This window comes from Lagopus leucura, unplaced genomic scaffold (genome assembly GCF_019238085.1).
Source record: "Lagopus leucura isolate 7727_CA_CO unplaced genomic scaffold, USGS_WTPT01 Super-Scaffold_73, whole genome shotgun sequence".
Classification (NCBI taxonomy): domain Eukaryota; kingdom Metazoa; phylum Chordata; class Aves; order Galliformes; family Phasianidae; genus Lagopus; species Lagopus leucura.
The window spans coordinates 38,375,476-38,396,325 of NW_024962252.1; the positions used below are offsets into that span (position 1 = coordinate 38,375,476).

General features: G+C 39.1%; 1 protein-coding gene across 2 annotated transcripts in view; it reads right to left on the bottom strand.

Annotated features, from left to right (window-relative positions):
* The window catches only part of LAMA4 (laminin subunit alpha 4), a 95,784-nt gene that overhangs the window by 67,346 nt on the left and 7,588 nt on the right, over window positions 1-20,850 (bottom strand). For both annotated transcript variants that reach the window (XM_042877712.1, XM_042877701.1), the window contains exon 2: window positions 7,727-7,828. In XM_042877712.1, coding sequence (XP_042733646.1) covers window positions 7,727-7,828 — 102 coding nt within the window. The remainder of the gene's footprint in view (window positions 1-7,726; window positions 7,829-20,850) is intronic.

Below are 20,850 nucleotides of genomic sequence, written 5' to 3' on the forward strand. Positions count from 1 at the left end.
ATCTTATTTAACAAATCAGCACTCCTGTGGGTATTTAGAATTACATTTTTACAGTGAAAAGTATTGTCCTTATATACTTTATATTGAGTTAGCTTGGCAACTCCAACAAAGCTGCGGTCTATAGTAAGCCTGTGAGATATCTCTGAGGCAGGGAGGACATCCTCCCTATAGCTCACGAGGGATTCTCAGTGCTGAGGCACACCAGTTTGGTAGTTTGAAAAAATGTTTCACTGCTGAACCAGTTATTTCTAACAGAGAAATAATCATGGGAGAAAAAATAGAATTCCATTTATAGCCTCCTTTGAGAAGCTGGATCTTAAAGAAGCGCTTTGCTCTAAGAGTTACAAGGGGTATTCATTGTCCCAGTATTCATACCTGCTTTAGAATGAAAGCCATCATTTACAGTAGGTGTCATAAATTTGACTGTGTGTGATTGTTCACAGCCTTTCCTGTGTCAGTGGTTCTTTCAAAGGTATTTACAAATTTATAGAAACATGTTTAGTGATATTGGTATCTACTTTTACAAATGGTGAAACTCTATGCATGTATATATATGGGTTTCCTATTAACAGCAAGGAAGACTAAAGTAAAGATCTCTAAAAAATAGTCATTAGATACGTCTCTTAGGAAATCAAGCACTGAAGCTAACAGAAAAGAAAATTGCTGCCTATCTTTGTACAGAACAGGGAGACATGAAACAGTTCAAAAAAAGAAACACAGCCATGAGGTGAAAAATATTGCAACACTCTTTAAAATGCTCTGGAATTTGTAAATTATTTTAAAACTATGTTTTAAATTTACATTAAGTTAAAATTCTAAAGCTGAATTCTTTCCAGATGCCCATGTTAGTACAGCCTTTATTTTCATAGAACAAAAGCAGGCAGAAGTGTCCTGTCTTCACGGGCAATTCAGTTTCAGAGAAAGTAATCCAACGTAATTGCAGCCTGGCTTCTGAAAGCTTCTGTGTGAGGTTACAGCCTACCATCATTCACCATCATTACACCAACAGCAAACTGTACTATAACTGATTGGCTGAAGTGCGTTTTCCTTTTAGAAAATGCCTCTATTGGTTAACCTGCTCTGATCTCATGGAGTAATGTCAATCAGGATGAGCATTTCTACCTCTGGCTCCTACTGTAACCATGTGTACTTCACACATCTGCACATGAAAAGGTGCTGTACCAAGCCATTTTGGAGTTGTTGTCAGCACTGAGCTCCTGTGTTCATCTGCTTGGAAAGCAAAGCTGGAATTGCTGTTCTGAGATCAGAGAGCACTTAAGGTGATGTAGTTTTGCTCTGTAATAATGCTTGTGCACAAATAATGATGAATTTCCTCATTCTCTTCAGGCAGTGGTACAGTGACAAGTAAAATTCTAGTTTGTCCCAGCAAAAGACAAGCATACTTTTCTGCCAATCAATATTACTAAAAACTGTAGAATCTGCCCCATCTTGAATTAAGATCCTGAAGAGAACAGAGCTCTTTGTAATTGTCTAAAAGGCAGGGGCCTCATTAAATGTGCCATTTAGACAATTACTTTGAGGAGGTTATTTCCCCAGTTTATTCCAGTGCAATTTAAGCAGGATGTACCTCTTCCACAGGTAAATAAAATAGCCAACAAATTTTCTGCTTCTCCTCTAGAGTTAAAGGAAAAAGACAGGATCAACCACAGAATGATATTAGGCACCTAATGCTGGGTGGTATTGAGTCTTTTCAGGGCAACAAAAGTTAATAGCCAGCACTGCTTCTAGTGAGGCTAATAAAGTGAACAACAGCAACAAAAAAGTAGAACAAAATAAAATCCTATCTCTGGAAGATTATTTGTGAAATTTGGAAGTGTCATCAAACCTTGCTTGGAAATTCTGAATATTAATTTGCAGCTGAAAATAGTCACTGTTACCAGATAGTGGGAAATGGCTTAATTTTTTTTTTTTTTTTTTTTTTTTTTAATGATTATTCTTTGAGGTAGTCTTGCAATAGTTATAAATGGAGCAATTGTTTAAGCAGAATACATATATATATATATATGCATATAAATAAATAATTATACAGATAGAGTAATGAAAGTGGCTTACATTGTTGTGCACTCTGTTGCTAGGCCAGTAGAGATTGGCCTGATATCTGGATTTAGATTTAAACTTTTCCAAATATGGGAAATGCCCTCCTATCTGAGGTTACAGATCTGTATAGTGTTGCCCACACCAGAATGCCGAAACTCATTGCTGTCCCAAAATAACAGTAAAAAAATTACTTTAGCATAATGACTTGAAAGACAACTGAAAAGTGAGAATAGCAACAAAAGCCAGTTCCTGATCTGATTTCAGTCAAGGTACCCAATCAATGTCAAAAGCTTTTGTTTGTAGAACTTCTGGGGATGTCTTGCCAAAACACCTGCCCTCTATTTTTTCCTTCTGCTACTCGTCTTGGCTTAGTGTGGGAAGTGCTGCTGAGCTGGCATGTAAGCAAGGGCAGTGTTCCTTGCAGCCTTGGTCTGGCTTACTACCAGACTCTTGTAGAAGCTGTGCAGGGAAAGAAAGCAAAGTGCTCACATGTTAGTGGTAGTGTTGCAAGTCTGTAGTAGTAAAACTGTAAAGACAACAAATATTCTCTGTTAAAAGAGAGCCAAGAGGAAGGGAAACATCTACATCTGAGGCACTGAGACTATTACCTGTGGCATTTCTGATAACTAATGAATATGAAACCACTCTGGACAATGGCTGCATTTTGACAGCCATTTTGACTGCTGTATTTCTCTTTGGCTTTCCAAACATGTATCATCTCAGGCACTTAAAGATGTAGTCTATCATTAAAGAAGGAAATAATTAACCGTAAGAGCTGCAAGGCTCTTCATGGAGCCTGGAGTACCTAATAATCTGAAGACTTCTGCTAGCTCTCTGCTGCTTTGTGCTCATGTTTGATGGATGGTTTTAGATCCACTGGCAGTTCTCCAGACCTGCCTTGGCAGTCATGTGGAACATGTTATCCTCTTGGGCAGAACTGCCAAATCAGTTCCAACTTTTCCACTCAACTGTAAACCCAAACACTAAAACACAAATCACTCACATGACAATATACTCTATTGTCAAAAATTCCATAAATGTCTGGAAGGGATATCAGCGAATATATACTCCGTTGTTATGATCCTTTATCCTTTCTTATTCCCCTGTCTTATCTATCTATCTATGGTAGAGAGGAACAATCACCTCCCTGTCCCTGCTGGGCACCCCTCTTTTGATGGAGCCCAGGATACTATTTGCCTTCTGAGCTGCAAGAGCACACAAGAGCTGGCTCATGTTAAGTTTTTCATCCATCAAGACCCCCAGGTCCTTCTCTGCAGGGCTGCTCTCAAAGACTGCTCCTTCCAGTCTGTATAGATGCCTGGGATTCCTCTGGCCCAAGTGCAAAACCTTGCACTTAGCTGTACTGAACCAATTCACCCGAGCCCACCTTTCAAGTCTGTTGAAGTCCCTCTGAATGGCATCCCTTCATTCCACTGTGTCAACTGCATCACTCAGCTTGGTGTCATCAGAAAATTTGCTGAGGGTGTACTCAATTCCAATCAGCTGTGACATTCTGTTCAGTTACAAAGTCATCACAGAGTCATAGAATCCTTAGAGTTGGAAGGAACCTTTAAAACTCATCTAGTCCAACTCCCCTGCAATGAACAAGGACACTTACAGCTAGATGAAGTTGCTCAGAGCCTGGTCCAGCCTGGCCTTGAATGTCTCCAGGAATAGGGCTTCCACCACTTCTCTGGCTTTAAGTTTGAAACAATTTCCCCTTATCCTATCACCACAGACCTTACTTAAGAATCTGTCCCCTGCTTTCTTACAGCCCCACTTTAGATACTGAAAGGTCACTATCAGGTCATCTTGTAGCCTTCTCTTCTCCAGGATGAGCAGCCCCAGCTCCCTCAGCCTGGCATTTGGAAGTCATTTGAAGCATACTTCCATGGCTGAATTTTAAGCAGTTCATCTTTCAACAGAGGCACTCTAAAGAAGTAACTTGGCTGTGGATTGCTGGTGTTACAGGATCTGGAAATGGTGTTGGAGATAAAAATTTCACTTTGCATCTCCGTATTTTATTGGTAACAAAACCTAATTGCTTAGGCTTTATGCAGGAGGAATGGATACCACTCTATGTGGAGACTGCCACTTTTTGCTGTTATAGTTTCATCCAATTAACATCATGTAAACGCATGTTTCCAAACTGAAAAGCTACAGGGTCGTACAAGTGCCTTCCTTTTCTTCTTTTAGCTAGGACTGAAAAGGTTACATTAAATTATCAAAGTATCACATCAGCATCAGAATTGTATTTCTTCCCCTATTGGCCTTACATGCATCACCAGATAATGTATTTGAAATGAAGCACTACTTGACATCTGTAATGTATTATATCATAAATGGAGTTTATGCTATGCTGACTGCTTTTCTAATACTTGGGTGATTTTCTGCACTAAAAAAATGGACTGACTGGCTCTTCATTTATAATCACAGGACCACATGATTGATTTCTGCACCAGTTTTATGTGGACATCTATGCAATAATGGCTCTCTTTGCACTAATTTCTTCTATCTGGTTATCTAATGAGATTGTTGATTTATTGTGTCATTTTATAAACTTTTAGAGACTCACAGGTTTGATTTACACTCCGTGAATAAGCTGAGAGAAGTTTTAGAACAGGAGCAGAAGTTAGATATTTATGTCAGCAAAATTAAGGATGCGAGTGCTTTATCACAACACATCACTGATAGGGGCTTAATATTATTTGATTTCAAATTCAGGGCAAAGGACAATGAAAATTTCATTAATTTGTATGCAGTGAGAAATGCGTACGTATTTGCATAATATGAAGGTCTTAGAGCACTGTGTGGAATCAGGCCCTTGTATTTCATTCCTTTTAAAGTAGAGCGCTTTTTCATTTTCATGCTGCCTGAGAATTGTTCATTTTTTCAGGTCTTACAACTTAGTTATTAGTTAAACTGCAAAAAATATTCCCCAAAGCTGAATACTGTGTTACAATTACTTTGTTGTTGTCTTCCATCATTGTTAGCAGTTAAAGTATATTTATGTTTTTCATATTTAAATGATTCTACTGTGTGAATAAACATGCAAATGTAGAATCTTTCAGCTTTGCTAAATATCAGTTCTTCTAAATATCTTCTGGTAAAGATGTTCAGTAAAACATCTCTAACTCAGAGTTCGGATAGGCTTCCAGTGGGGAGTCTGCAAGTGATAAAACTTCAGAACAGTTGCATATCAGAAGCAGGGAGATAACAGATTTGTATGGATATAAATGCAGGATGACAACAACAATAAAGGAAATGTACAGGATGTTTCTCCCTCTCTATTTTGTTTTTATCAATCTTTCAAAACCTAACTGAATGCAGAGAGTATTATATCTTACTATCAAGTGTGGTGGTTACCACTGCAATTTTTATGGAATAATTTCCTAAAAGTTTGAGGAGGGGAAGCCAATGAACTCGCAATACCACCTGGTTCTGTAGTTCCCAGAAATTCACAGCCATGCAGACATCTACTCCTCTCTGTCCCAGCCTCATCCCCTAGAACACTTTGATCAGATCTATGTCTGTATTTCTCCAGAATGGTCCTTAGGGAAAGCTGTTTTTTTCACTGATTCTGACAAAATCAGAGTCTTAACAATAGGAGGCTTAACAAACAGAGGCTCCTTTTCTCAAATTACTCACATGTATTCATCTAACCTAGTTCTGCCTGCTGCTTTTCCAAATTATCTTCCTTTCTCTAAACATTTATTCTCCAAAACTTTCTCAGTCACACTTTGTGGTTTACCAGTTTCACCAGTCAGGAGATGGAAGTTCTTCTTCTGCTCTCAGAAAATTCCTGTTGTTGCAGTCTCCATGGGCATCACTGATTCTGTTTTCAGCTACCATACCATTTAAGCCCCTTTTCATTCTACTCTTTCCTTGCATCACTCTCTTTCCCTTTCCCTTTGACTCTTATTTTGCTTACGCTGTTTTTCTGTTCATCTTTATTGAGAAGTAAATGGCCTGAGTGTAATGACTTACTAAATCATTCAGACCAGCCTTCAAATGGTTTATTTGAACTCAAGCAGTAAACCAGGCTTTAGCTCTCAGTTTTCTTCTTACTACCTCATCACTTCATGGAATTTAGTATCCCGGAGGGACATCAGTCACAAATGCACATACCCTTTCATATTATTTTCTGCTAATACAGCAACATTTCTTTTTCCCTTTTTTTTTTTTCTTCTCCTCAGCTCTTGACAATGGCCTCATTTTTGTAGAAAACAGGAAGTGAATCTTCTGCTGTGTTTGTAAACTGAGGATATAACCTCTTTCCTATCACATATATTCCACTCCAGAAATTCTCTGGTCAACAGAATCATGAAAAGCAGACGTTTGAAAAGCTCTTATTCTTGTTCCCAACTCCTCCATTGGAAATTTCCTCTTCTCATTGTCTCATGACCAAAAAAACCATGTCCATGTGAAAGAGAATAGCTGGGAATGCTTTACAGTGTAAAACTGTTTTAAGAAATGTAATATTAATCCACTAAGTCAATATGTATTCTGCAAAAGCTAACCAATCCTATGAGTGCTACAGGGGCCAAGCCATAATTGTTCTTCGGCTGAACAGCTGCACCGTGTTCCTCCTGTGGGAATGGAATGGGAAATATGCCATGGAGCATGGAATTATATATAACTAAAAACTTGACAGAGGCTGCAACAATGCAAAGTATGTGAATATTATAAGGTCATTTTATGAAGAGACAAATGGAGGGCAAAGTTTTATGACTTGTCAAAAGTAGTACAGTGAGTCCATTGCAAAACCAGGAGCTTTGGGCTCTATACAAGACTGTAAAGCGAACACTAGCGTTTGCTCTTGCTATGCTGTTCAGACACATTACAGTGTTCCATCCTTTCTCTAGTGTATTACTGCTCAAATTACCCATTAGTAATTGGGGTTAGTGTTACTGCCTTGAATTTTGCTCTGGAGCTACAAGTCATCAACTACTAATGCTAACTCACAGCTTTCTGTATGAGCTTTCTATATGAGCTGATAATGAGTACGCCTGAACATATGTGAAACTGTAATACTACCTTGGAGTTCAGCATCTTCTTTGCTTGGTGTATTATTTCAACCTCCACATGTTGTTTCTTCACAGCAGGAGGCTGCCATGTAGCAGAATTACTATGGATAACACATGTATATACATTCACAGAGGTTACTTGCCACTGTAAATTATTTGTATGATATATAGTATTGTATTCATAAAGGGCAGAATGAAGTGTATTTGAATTTAGCAGTTTTCTCTGGGGAATACAAAACTTTTCCCATATTTCTTAGGACTGCAATTTTTCCCCAGCATACTGCCTCTTGCAAATACTACATGCAGAAAATGGAATCTGCAGGGATAACCTAAGCAAGCGAGAATGAAATATGGCTAAAATAATCTTATTAATGTTTTGATCTTGGTCTTGCTTATGATTGCCCTTCAGCAAAAAACTCCTGTGGGACAGAAACTGTTTTTGCTATGTACTGAAACTAGCACTGCCTTTAATAGAAGAGTCAGATCATGGCCCACAGTTTCTTGGGTTTGCCTGGGAAATACTTCCTTTGTGTGAAGCCTTATGCAAAGGTGAAAGGGTTCATGTTATCACCAACAGAAACTCAAAACCAAGTGTGCTGTTGTTCAGTGAGGGAATGGCTAAGAATAGAGGAATTCCTTACCACACAGATTCCAGATCTATCAAGGCATCTGTTTGCGTTACCATTACAGTTGCAAGGAGAGCATTTTCCTGAGCTGGTACGGTAAAATCCTTCTTGGCATCCCTGCAATGAGAAAATAAAAATAAATTATCCTTTATGCAGATGTATTCTGAGGGTTAGATTTGGCAGGAGAAATCAAAATGCAGAAGAAAGCAAGTATTGCAACCACCAGTTTTCCTCCAAGTATACTCCACAGCCCTTTTGCAGAAGACCACACACACTGCTGAGCTTGTCTGTTCCATTGTTCTCTGCCTTGGTGCTTGCAAATTGCTTTGTGGTGTTCAAGCTGCCAGCATCCCTGCCTGTGTCTGGCCCTTGGTCAGCAGTGGGTGCCTATAGCAGTGAGAACAATAAACTGCATTTTGTGCTAGATGATGGGTCAGCTAGAAGTGATGACTGAAATTGAATAACGAAGGTATAGCTTTTACTTAGAAGAGCCTTAGAAAGCTTACTAAAAGCAGACTACGTACTGGCTTTTATGAGCTTTGAATGAAGAGCTCTGAGAAGGCAGAGCCATATCTATAAAGATCAGTGTCCTTCTGAGTGAAAGCTGATGGGCTTTGTGAGATCCTGTGAAGGCAGGGCTATCTGATTGTAAGACTGGTGAGATGTGCCAACACTATGTAAGTCCTTGGGAGATAAAACAGTTCTTCAGTCATTCTTCATGAGACACAACAAAGAAATGGGAGAGATTGCATGAAGGCTAAGATTTCCCTGTTTTTTTTTTCTTGAAGGTGTGGCTGTGCCTGTCGTATATCAGTTAACATGACTGTGCTTATCAAAATAAAACAGAAGATTGTAAATATCTAAATTGACTTCTTTTAAACACTAATTACAGCAATAGTATAAGCAGTCAGAAACACAAAGCTATTAAGATGCCACTCTAAGACTGGAAGATAAGAAGAAAATGAAAGAGGATTGCTTTTGTGTGGTCTATTATATGTAACTTGTTCTCCACAGAGGACATTACACCTCATTGTGCAGCTGGTGAGGCATGCATGAGCTGGTCTTGGGAGCAACCTCTGCTGCTCAGACAGTGCCTGCTCACCTTGTATAGCAACCTCCCTACATTATAGTTGTTAGATCCACACAGATTCATGAAGTTTTGAATCTTAACGTTGTTACCATTGCGTAACTCTTGTAGCGTTGTTGCAGAGCTGATGGGAATATCACTGAGATCTCCAGAAATTATTTGCCCTGTCTTCTTTTATCTGGCACTGAAGAAGACTGTCCCTGATGTGACAGTAAGAGCCTGAGATACACCAGGGTCTCCTGAAATATTTTTTTTGTAGCTGACTCTACGTACTTTCTGTATTCCCTGGTCCCTGATGTCACTTATTCCTGCACTGGCCTAATCATCTCTTCTCATGCCCACTCTGAGCTATGATGTGAACAGCTACAGCGTGGGTGCAGGATGGTGATTCCTCCACTGGCTCAGAAGCCAGACTGAGTGCGGTATTGCTCCCTCTTCTACTGGTGGCTGGAGCTAACCCTGGCACAGTGCTACAGCTGAATTGCTTCTGGGGTCTGGGATATTGGATGTCTGCCTGGTGCTAAAGACACAGTGTGGAGCATCGGATACCAAAAGCTAGTGATACTGAGGTTCATTTGTGTGTTAGCTTCCATTCTCAAGGGTGGATGGATGCTTTTATCCAAGTCAGATGAGCTTCTTGTTTAGGAAATAACATATAAGATGACTAACAAGATTTAAGAACGAGGCTTACAAATGAATCATTAGTCCAGTCTTATCCCAGAGACCTCTGAGGATCTGAGATGAACACAAATGGAGAACTCAGTTGCCTTTAACGTTTTTACACGCAATATTTTATCTGCTTTGCTTTGGAAACACTTTCACAGATAATAGCTCCCGGGAGGAGAAGCCTTCACCTCACCACTTTGGAACAGCAGAAATACTATCCTTAGTGCTGCTTGTTTCTTTCAGTTGTTTAGTCTTAACGCAGAACTGTAGACTGACTCCCACCAGACTAAGGATTTCAGCTGAATGATTACGCCACACACTGTGAAAGGCAGACAATTATTTTCTAAATTGAAAACAGATTGTTTTTCCAGTGTCTTTCTTGGCGATATTTCTCTTTATCCATACAATTTTAAGACATGCTATGTTCTCTGATGCCCTGCAACTGGTGGGTGGTCCTAGATGATCCATGAGAGCTTGAAGGCTGGCTCTGCAGGCCTAAGCAGAACTGTTTCTGACATAAGATGGTGAATATGGACGATGGACATGTATGTCTACGTGCAAAAGTGTCTAAACAGATTCTTTATAAATATTATTTGCTTTAAACTTCAGCTAGGGGTAAGTCTGCCTTGCAGCCAGTTCTCTCACCCAGAAGAAGCAAGTTATGTACAGGACAACACAGCATCATTGGAACCAGCTGTATGGGCCTGGTTGCATGGTTGTTGAAGGAGCATGCTGGGAACAAATTTACCTCCTACTCTGAGTGGACACACTTCTCAGGCCCCAGAGACATCTATCCCAACCTGGAGTGTCTGCTATCATGGCTGTCAGAGACACTTGAAGATGAGATGCAGGTGCCTAAGTTTCTGTTATTATTTCTGTTAACATCATCTTCTCAGAACTATTCAGTTCATCACAACAGCTTGGGAACTGATATTTTAAACTCTGGGTTGCATCAATTTAAACCAGAAATGAGGTATTGACAATGAGTGCTATGAGGGAGATGGGAATGAGATGAAAATTGGATGCAGATTGTTTCCTTGGGTTTCAAACATTTTCTCAGGCATTTCTCAATTATTCTGATATGTTTGTGTTGCTCCTTGCCCTACTAGTGATAATGGAGTGATCTGTTAGTTGTTCCAGGGCGTGAGCCAATGCTGTATTTATAAAAAGAAGTGTCAGAGTGTTGAGCTAATTGAGGGATTCAAATGGCCAAATGTTCTGGGAGCAGCAAATAATGGCATGCAAAGCACAAACAGGTCTGCAACAAAAATGGAAATACCTCCCTGTAAAAAACTGTTATGTAGGCAACTGAGCGAGAAACATTTCCATCCGCTGGCTGTTTCTGAAGGGTGAAGACAATTAGTAGGCCAGAAAAGCTAGGTCTGCATTAGCAATTACACCTTCACAATTCTTTTTTTTTTTTTTTGCCCATGGGACAATGTCTATTCCAATTCAAACTGAAAAGTCCCATCTAATGTGGATCTTGCTGAGCCCTTGAAAATCTTCTATACCCCATAGTGCATTTAATTTTTTTTTTCCTTGCATCTGGTTTTAGTTATTACATTTCTTACAAACAAGAACCAGCTGTGGTGCTGCAAGTGCTGTGGAGCCTGTAGCCGTGTTCTGTTGCTTTAGGCCTTTCTGATGGTATGAGTGTACGCTGGGACTGAAGATGGCAGTCCAGATACATAGGATATCAGTTTATTGCCATATACATTCAAACAGCTTCACCAATTTGATTGCAGCTGCTCTTGGTCTCGATTCCCCATTCCTTCCCTGCTGCCAGATAGCAGCCCTGGTGCAGCTATGCTGGGGTAGGTCTGTTTGTTGTGATACTCTGTCTTCTGGCTTGCTTTTCCCAAAGGAAAAGTGCTGTGACATGCACTGAGTGTTCTCTGTGGTTTCATCCATGTTAGCCAACTAAAGAAGGGCAAAGCATGGTTTCAGGCACTGGCTTATGGCAAATACAGAGTTTAAGTACGTGGATATGGGCTGTGTTATGCTACTTGACAGGGAGGTCCCCAGACTGCTTTATTAAGTAATTCAGATGTAGCCATTGACTCTGTTATCTAACAGTAAAAAAAACATAGCATGTTTCTTTAGTTAGTACTGGAACTTGTGACTTTCCTGTGAATATATAAAGCACAAATGGTCTCTCTTTGGCAATAAACGTCTCCCTTGGATCCTCACCAGTATTTGTTATTTCCAGAGTTTTCTCTTGAGTGCTGGAGTGTATGGAGAGATGTGGATTCCAGGCTAAATGGTCTACATTAAACAACTTCAGCCTTTGTTATATTCCTTATACTCATGACTTTCAGTCTTGTACCAGAGACTTCATTGGATTTGGCACAGAACATATCCGGAAGAAAAGGATGGTGTTTACCTCCAGGATTGTTGTAAAATTGGAGGCAGATAGGGCACTTGGGGAACTGAAATTGAAGAACAGCACCCTTGTAGCAGTCAGGGCACATTAGCTGCCATGTCACTGCTATGTTTAGTGTCCTGTGAGACTTAGCTGTAGCTGACTTTGTGCATGTATTGCCTTGGTACTATAGACAGAGTCAAAAGGTGTGTTTTCCTCCAGGGCTGGGAAAGATCCTCACTGGGCTGCATAGATGTTCAGATAGGTGGGCAAGGATCAAGCATCATGGTGTTGCTTAGCATATTTTCACTTTAAAAGTCAATTCATGGTAGTGAAAGTGAATGCAACCTGGTCACATTTAAATTGTTAAATTCAGAATCTAGTGATTAAAGTAAAATTAGCCGGATTAACTAATATCCCAAACATGAAAACACAAGTAACTTTTATTCTGTTATAAGAACCTGTATTTTCTGTGATTTTTGATTCTGTGAGGAAAAATGAAGATTTTTTCATTTCTGGCAATCGCTTCACTGTATTTCTTCATGTGTTAAAAGGGTAGAGAATTTTGAAAAACATTTACAAACATTACAAACATTTAGAGAATGTTTGTAGCATAAATTAAGATGTGTTAGTCAATCCATGGTGATTGCTCCTGAGCATGCTCTTAGCACCTTGCAAAAATATTTTATTTTCACCTTCACTGAAAGAGAATTAAATTAATTCATATTAGCAATCATCTGGTGATGTTCAAGGACATACACAGATATTGTGGCTGAGCCTACATACCACAGCTTATTCACCTGTTTTATCTTGATGTTTCAACAAGTACATTGCAGATGTAATTTTAGTTTGGAAGACGTTTTGTGCATTAGAGTTTCCATTTTTCTGCAGACTGAGCTGTTCTGTAAAAATACTGTCAGAACACGTATTCTTGAAAGTTCAAGTCTGAGAACTGTGACATCTGAAATAATAAGTTGTCTACTTGTAGAAACATATATATGGAGAATTATGACACACACTGTGAGTTATTTGTGTAATAGTATCACTTGACATAGATTGATCAAGGGTGATCTGTATGACCCTTGAAGTTCTCATTGTAGTGAGTGTACAATGCACTGAGTATAAGAAAAAAAAAAAAAGAAACCTTCCATTATCGAGCCTAACCTCAGAAACCAGGGAACAGGGAAAAGAAACAGAAGAATGTTACTCCTGTGATATACCAGGCTTCATCTTAGCCACTGATAACTGTCAAAGGCAGACATGACTAGTAAAGAACAAGTTTTCATTATATTGATTAAAAGAATTAGACACATTGAATAGAGCAACACCTTCTTCTGTTCTTGACAACTTCACATCAAGATGTAATGTTTTTCTGGGAGGTACAGTTTAACCTAACAGAAGTTTAGGATTCAAAATAATATCAATTTCCTGAAGATCAGGATCTTTTGTTATGCAGGAGTGAATGAATACTCTAAAAATCCTCCACTCACTTTAAAATCTGTAGGTCTATGGGAATGACCAGTATGCTGGAATACATGGCACTGCCACAGAAACAACAGCCATTTGCTCGCTGGGGATCAACCCAACCCAAACATACTTGCTTTTGTTTATTTATTTTTAATGTACAATATTTGGAATTGGCAGACGCGGTACTGGAGTGTTTTTGAAGATTGTTTGTGTAGGCCAACTTGAGTAAATACCCTACTGCCCTTCCTAAAAATAAAGATGTTTTCCTGTTTGGGTATCTCCCGGTATTTTTATTTATTTGATTATTTATTGGAAATCAGAACATTAGACGAAAAGCTCTGACAAAGCAGTCCTCTACTGTACATTTGATAATATTCCAATTTTCTCTGTTTTCTTCAGAAAAGGTAGGATTCCTTTCCAAAGAAATTCCTGGTCTTTATTGCCTACAATGTGTCTGCATTCAGAAATAATCTCCAACCAAGTACTCAGAGAAAAAAAATCAGCACTTAGCAGATATCACTGGCATGTCTATGTCAGCAATGAAGACAGGCTGAACCTCATAAGACCTCTTTGGCCCAGGTGCATACTGTGATGACACAGCTGTGGCTGTGCTGACCTAGGGGCACCTAGGCCAGCAACCCTTGCAGCTGGGTAGTGGGATGCCTGTGTAAGGCAACCAAACCACAGCAGGCTGAGCAACGTCAGTGTGGAGATCTCCACATGAGAAGAAGCTAATTAGATTTCCTTTGGTTGGTTTAATTCCTTTTATAAGAAAATGCATCTAAAGTAGGTCAGCTGTGCCTATTGTTTGTCAATGATTGCAAAGGGAGACTTGCTAGTTCAAATATAGGTGAATCACTCTAGCAGTTGTGTTGTTACATTTAAGTTGGCTTGATTCTGGCCAGTTTAAAGTATATGTTTCCCTTCGCTCAGATAGCTTCTCCTTTGATTTTTACAGCTAGCTTTCAAAGCTTTTTATTATATTGCCCTGCACTGGTGCTACCATATCCACTGAATACTTGTGCATTCAAAAATCCACAAGCAAAATATTTTTAGCCCATCCCTAAGATATATTTTTTCTTCTTGGAAGTGGGAGAGAAAGCATGAATATATGCTAGCACCTTTGGTAAAAAAAAGCTGCAATTCTCACAAAGAGTTAAAAAATACTGCTGAACATTGCTATCTGAGCATTGATCTTATTGCTGCTAATAATTCAGTCCCACCTCAGTTTGATGGCTTTGGGCAGCACTGAGCATATTTAGGAAAGGACAGAGGGAAATGGTTTCAAACTAAAAGGGGGGAGATTTAGATTGGACATAAGGAAGAAGTTTTTTACAGTAACAGTGGTGAGGCACTGAAACAGATTGCTCAGAGAGCTGGTGGATGATCTGTCATGGAATGGAGATAGATAAGATAAGGCTGGAAGGGGCTCTGAGAAACCTGATCTAGCTGTAGGTGTCCCTGTTCATTGCAAGGGAATTAGACTGGGTGGCCTTTAAAGGTCCTTTCCAACTCAAACAATTCTTAGGTTCAGTGACTGTATGCAAGAAACTTGTAGGCAATTATTATTAAAACTTTTTATTGTCATCTGAAATACTCTGCTCACTGTAAACATTGACGTTAGTTCTAATGTGCCTATGAGATAAAAGATTATCTAATTTTACAAAGAGCAAAACTGATCCTTACCATCATATTAGGGTTGCTACGTTCATTCCTGGCTCATGCTGCAATTGAGCATTGCAGATGTATCCAGGAAGAAGGGCTCTCAGTTGTTGAGTGACTTGGACAATCCACAGAACTTGTGTCTGACAATTCCTTGAACAGCTACAGAACAAAGCTCTAGCAAAGAAAGAAGCATAACCCCATTCTGAGGATATTTTCTGGTTCCCTCCAAAAAGCACACATTTTCTGCACTAAAAATATGCTTGGGATGTAAGTAAACAAAGTGTTTGATCCATACTACTCTGACTAGGCAGAATTTTTACAGCTTATGGTGTTTGGTAAGTATTAATTACACAGCAAACTTCTTTACCTCCAATAGATAGTGTTTCATTCAGCTAGAAAATACTGGGGGCACCAACATGAGTTCTACCTCTGCTTCTCAGCTCAAGGAATAATTGATGTCTAGTAACTATAAACATGGACTTTTAAAATCCAGACTGCCAATGCAGACTGATGGACTTCTGAGCATTTACTTGCTCCTTGGGAGCAGAGTAACAGACATCTCAAATTCCTCAAGTCAAAGACATGTTATTCATGAACACAGACATAGAAATTTAGTTCAGCCTGATGGGAAACTTCATGAAAAAAAAAAAAAAAAAAAAAAGAGCTGTAATGACCCTGTGCCCACTGTCCTGACCTTCCTGCCCTGCTTTCAATATAAAATCTGGCAGATGTACAGCACACTCTGTGTGCATGAGCAGCTTGGTGCAGTTGTTCTACAGGAGAAACTCGAGAGAGCGGTCTCTATCTCTCAGTAGCAGAAATGGCTGAGGTATCAGATGACTGTATTTAAACACTTTGATTTTTGTTACTCAGACCTGCCAAAAGGATCCATCTTTACAACTACATTTGATGCAACTCTGCATAGGTCATGTGGGCAAAGGATATGATGGAATCAAACCCTACGTGAACCATATGATTTGGGATAAAAATTATCTAATGAAATTTTCTCTGCAATAGAAAATATTCCTTAGGCTCTTTATATAAAAGTACTTGATAACTGTCATTAATTTTATGCCACTTTTTTTTTTTTTTTACAGTTACAACTGTAGGTGCAATTAATTTGTATATCAATTTCTTCTGGCTCTGAAGTCCGTCAAATGTGGATGGATTTCATTTTTCCAAAGGAAAAAGAATAATCTTATCAATAGGGAACTGTGTTGTTTCAAGTTTCCTCAAAATCTTAGTGACTACTTGAGCCCTGAGGGGTTTATTGCAGACAGCATATTCCCCCCCAATAGATCCATTTATTTATAGTGAGATATTAATTAAATCTATGGCTCCTCAGTTTATATTCATAACACTCATCCACTCCAGTTGTTATTTATGGGATACCTTTTAGTCCTGTCTGTATTATGTGTCTCTCTCGTTGGCAACAAGGCTTGAATGTCATTGAAATGGTCTTACAGTAAATGTCATCCAGATGAAATGGTTGCTCATTGGCCCTTCATGGGGGGAGGCCTTTGTACTTGGGCTGTTTCTATTAATGGTACATAAGAACATTACGTTGATGGGTTGTGGATCTCCATTTGTCCCCAGTCAGCTCCCACAGCCCTTTTGCTGCTGTCTTGTTCTTTGCTTGTGTCCTCCTGGTCTGGATTTTCATTGGTCCTCTTATCTCTCCTCTCCATTTGGCATTTCCCTGCACCTTGTTCTAGTCGCTCATCCACTTCATGATCCTTCACTTCTAGTGTACTAAAGCCTACACAGTGATAGCTTCATTATATTAAGCTTGAAACTAACATGAGAAAAAGATTGCTTTTCACTAAATTGTTGAGAAAAGTATTGCCTTGTTTCTGTACATGGGCTCCATTGTCTCTAACCATGTTCATAAAGATACCAAACCGCAGAAAATACACTGTTCCACTCATCTTGTGTGACTATGCATATCAGTCTTTCCCTCAGTTTTTCCATCTGTGAAATGGAAAAATGTCAGTAGTGGTCTTTGGAAAGAGCTTTGTTGTATGCTAGTGGAAGTGCTACATAACGGCTTTATTTCCACAATAATTATTACTATTTACACCCATGGTTTCAGGCCTCTATAAAACTCTGTTCCCATTCAGATGTACCTCATTTTTTTTGATCAAGACAGGCTTTCGTATTTTTTCATGCTTTCCCAAGTTGGTGTCAAATCCAGGAAGGCAACAACAAAGAACATCATCTGCAGAACTTCCATTAGCTTTAGTTTTCACAAGAAGAAGCTCTGTGCACCCAATGTAATCCACATCAATGAAACAAGTCATTAGGAGTATTGTGTACAGTTCTGGGACCCCCAAAACAAGAAGGACATAGAGCTGTTGGAGCAAGTCCAGAGGAGGGCCATGAAAATGATCAGAGGGCTGGAGCACCTCCACTATGAGGGTAGGCTGAGAGAGCTGGGAACCTTCAGCCTAGAGAAGGACCTTATAGCAGCCTTTCAGTATCTGAAGGGAGCCTACAGGAAAGCTGGGGAGGCGCTTTTCATAAGGGCAGGTAGCAACAGGACAAAGGGAAATGGTTTTTAACTTGAAAGGCTAGATGTAGATTACATACTAGGAAGAAATTCTTTAAAGTGAAGTGGTTAGACACTGGAACAGGTTGCCCAGTGAGGTGGTGAATGCCCTCTCCCTGGAAGCATTCAAGGCCAGGCTGGATGGGGCTTTGAGCAGCCTTGTCTAGAGGGAGGTGTCCCTGCCTATAGCAGGGGATTGGAATTAGATGGTCGTAAATGTCCCTTCCAACTCAAACCATTCTATGCCTCGATGATGATTGTATGACTTCATTTAGGAGAAGTAGTCAAAACAACTGGGAATAATGTATATCCCCATATGACAAACATTTCTAGTAGCCATTACTTATTTTCAGTGTCTGCTATGATAAGTTGTTGCTAGTCCCATGACTTCAGTCTTTTTAATCCAGTGCTGAAAGAACTTTTTTGGATTAGTCAGGGAGAAAGACTGTACTAAAATTTCATGTGAAAAAGTGAAATTAACTTTGTAGGAATGGTTTTAAGGTGTTCAAGGGATTTCTGTTTACTTTGCTTTGCTGTCTTTGTGCTTGAGCCTATAAATCCCTATGTAGTGACACTTCAGAAGAATCTTTGTCTTCTCCTGCAGAACGAGGCTTTCAGAAATTAGTAACAGAGCCTTTGACCAGACCCACTCATCAAACATATTCTGTCAGCAAAGTCACTGTAAAAAGAGATGGGCAGAATTTCTGTTCTACACTGTGAGGGGCTCCACAATATGCACACAGAACCAAACACCTGCTCTTGCTTATTTCTTCTCTATTGATGTTTGCTAAATTAATCTGAGCTTTGAGAGCTTACAAACCTAGAGAATTAAAACCAAATAAGATTGTTCACCAGCTTCCCCTAAGCCCCCAAGCACTATTTATAATTTCTGTAAGCCTACGTTACCTCTGGTCCAAATTCTTTCAGATGACAAAGGTCACATTCTTACTGTTGTTACTGGAGAAGTGAATTCTCAGTGTGACATCATAGGCAGGCAGTTAAATACCCATTTACTAGGACACTACAGCTGTTAGATGAATATTTGCATGCAAAAAGCCACTGTACTGAATTTGCAGTTTCAAGGACAGAAGCCTCACATAAATTGGTTACTTGCAATTTCAAACTTATTTTTATAATATTCATGATAGATTTTATACTAAACAATTTGATGTAGTACATTAAATTTTTGTATTGCTTGCTTCAATTTATGACAGTGCTAGCTATGAAATACTTACTGCTTCCAGTGCTCCATTGATGCTGCAAATCAGGAATGAACCAGAAGTTGGTGATCAAGTTTTGGACACAATACTGGTAATATTTTTTTATCCACTTGTCTTGACAGGTATTTCAATTCTAATAGCATTTAATGAGATTACAAACTAAAGCAATTATTGAATTACAAAATAACAAGCTTTCTATTTTGTTATTTAGCTTACAAATGTGAAAGCAAATTATTTCTTGTTGAATGTCATTCAGTGAAAAAACTCCAATGTCATTACATATTCTCAAATTGAATTCCAAGGTGTGATAGTTCAATTAAGGCTTTAATTAGCAAATGAATCTAATAATAGGGTTTTCTTGAGTTTTCATGTGTATGAAATAGTCGTTAAAACCACAGTGGTGTGTTTTTTTGATCCTCAGGAATTTAAATCTTTTAATGTCAAAATCAACAACAACAACAAAAACAAACAACCTGTCACTGATTTTGAATCCATAATCGTTTTCAGTAAACAAATAGTTCAGTGAGTGATGAAAGAAATAAAGCCCTGTTTCCTATTACTAGTCTCCTTTATCTTGTCCCGTGTGTGTGGCTCTCAGTATCATCGCTTTTTGTCTGTCTGATGATGTCTCAGTAAGTGCACAGTGCAGAGGCTGCTCTGCAGTCATGCATGCCATGTCTGGCCAGCCTGCAGATGTTAAAGAGAATGTCTAACGACTGAATTTAATCTGATTTCCACTCAAACAAGAAACACCATAAGATCTTCATCATTTATATATAAGGAACAGTTGAGCCCTCCTCAAAAGTCACTGAAAAAATTGGATTTTCATTGAGGAAGACAGGACAAGGCCCTAACAATAACAGACAACTTGAATACCTCAGTTCCTGGCTTATCCCTGACAACTGGGAATATGTATGCATCACCTGAAGAGTTATCAACTCGTCAGCTTCCAAAATAGATCTTTATTTCTGATGATGATAAACTCCAGATTATGCTGCTGGCAGAAACTGTCGTCACAAAGTTTTGGACAAAACACTCAGTGGTTGCTAAAACTAAAACTTGCAAGATTGAAACCAGTTGCTTTGACTGTAGATAGCACTCTGTTGGCAGAGATGATACAGAAAAAAAGTTGTTTCTATTTTTCCCTGTTGCATAGAGAAGTTTGGAATTGGAGGGAGAGGGTATATGGCTCGTCATTCATGGGTAATCCCCAAACAAATAAGCAAAGCAGAGAATGGCAAAAAAAAAAAAACACAACACATGGAGATCCCCTTCCAGACCACTGTCACAATATTCTTGTTCCTTGGAGGAGTTTGTGCATGCCTCCATTGCAGTAGTGACGCAGTAACTGTGACTCCTATAAAAACAATCCAAAGCTGAAAACCAGATGGCTTTATGTGGAACAACAACATTATCTATTGCCTTAAGAAGGTAATTGTGTTTAATTTTCAAAATTTCCTGTGTTGAAAATGTTTCCAGACTGTTACCCCTTCTCCAGTCCAAGTGAAAAACAAAATGCCATTCAGCAACAGAGATGGGGTTGGATCCAACATAAACACTTCTCAGTTAGGCATTCTCCATCGAAGTGCATAGTCATTTTTTCCATATACAGTGAGAAAGACAAAGCCTCTGCTTAAAAGGCATTCTTCTCCAAAGAGAGGAAGGGCTAAAATGTCTTAGCTGTCTGCAAGCTGGCTAAGGATTAGAGTTTAACACCAGCCTCCATTCTAATGTACTTATTGCTACAGCCTCTAAGTAAAAATATTACTGTTACAGATGTTCACTACTGCAAATAGAAGATCTGCAGCTGGAAAGGCTGCTATTTGATCTTCTGCTTTCAAAGAAAACACCAAGCTTATTCAAGAAAAACAATTTACAGGAAAATGGATAAATAATTTTGCTTTGTTTCGTCATTAACCCCCCTCCACCCAGTCCCCACAAATTCACTCAAATGAAATGCGCTGTCTGAGCTGTATGCCATTCACCTGCGTCCTCCACATAAGGGGGACATAATCAGTTGACGTAGTACAGCACTCCCAGAGAAATTTCCAGACAGACGCAAAATTTTTGAAGAGATAAACAATGAAAGTGTTTCTTAAAGCATGTACTACTGTACTTGTGGGA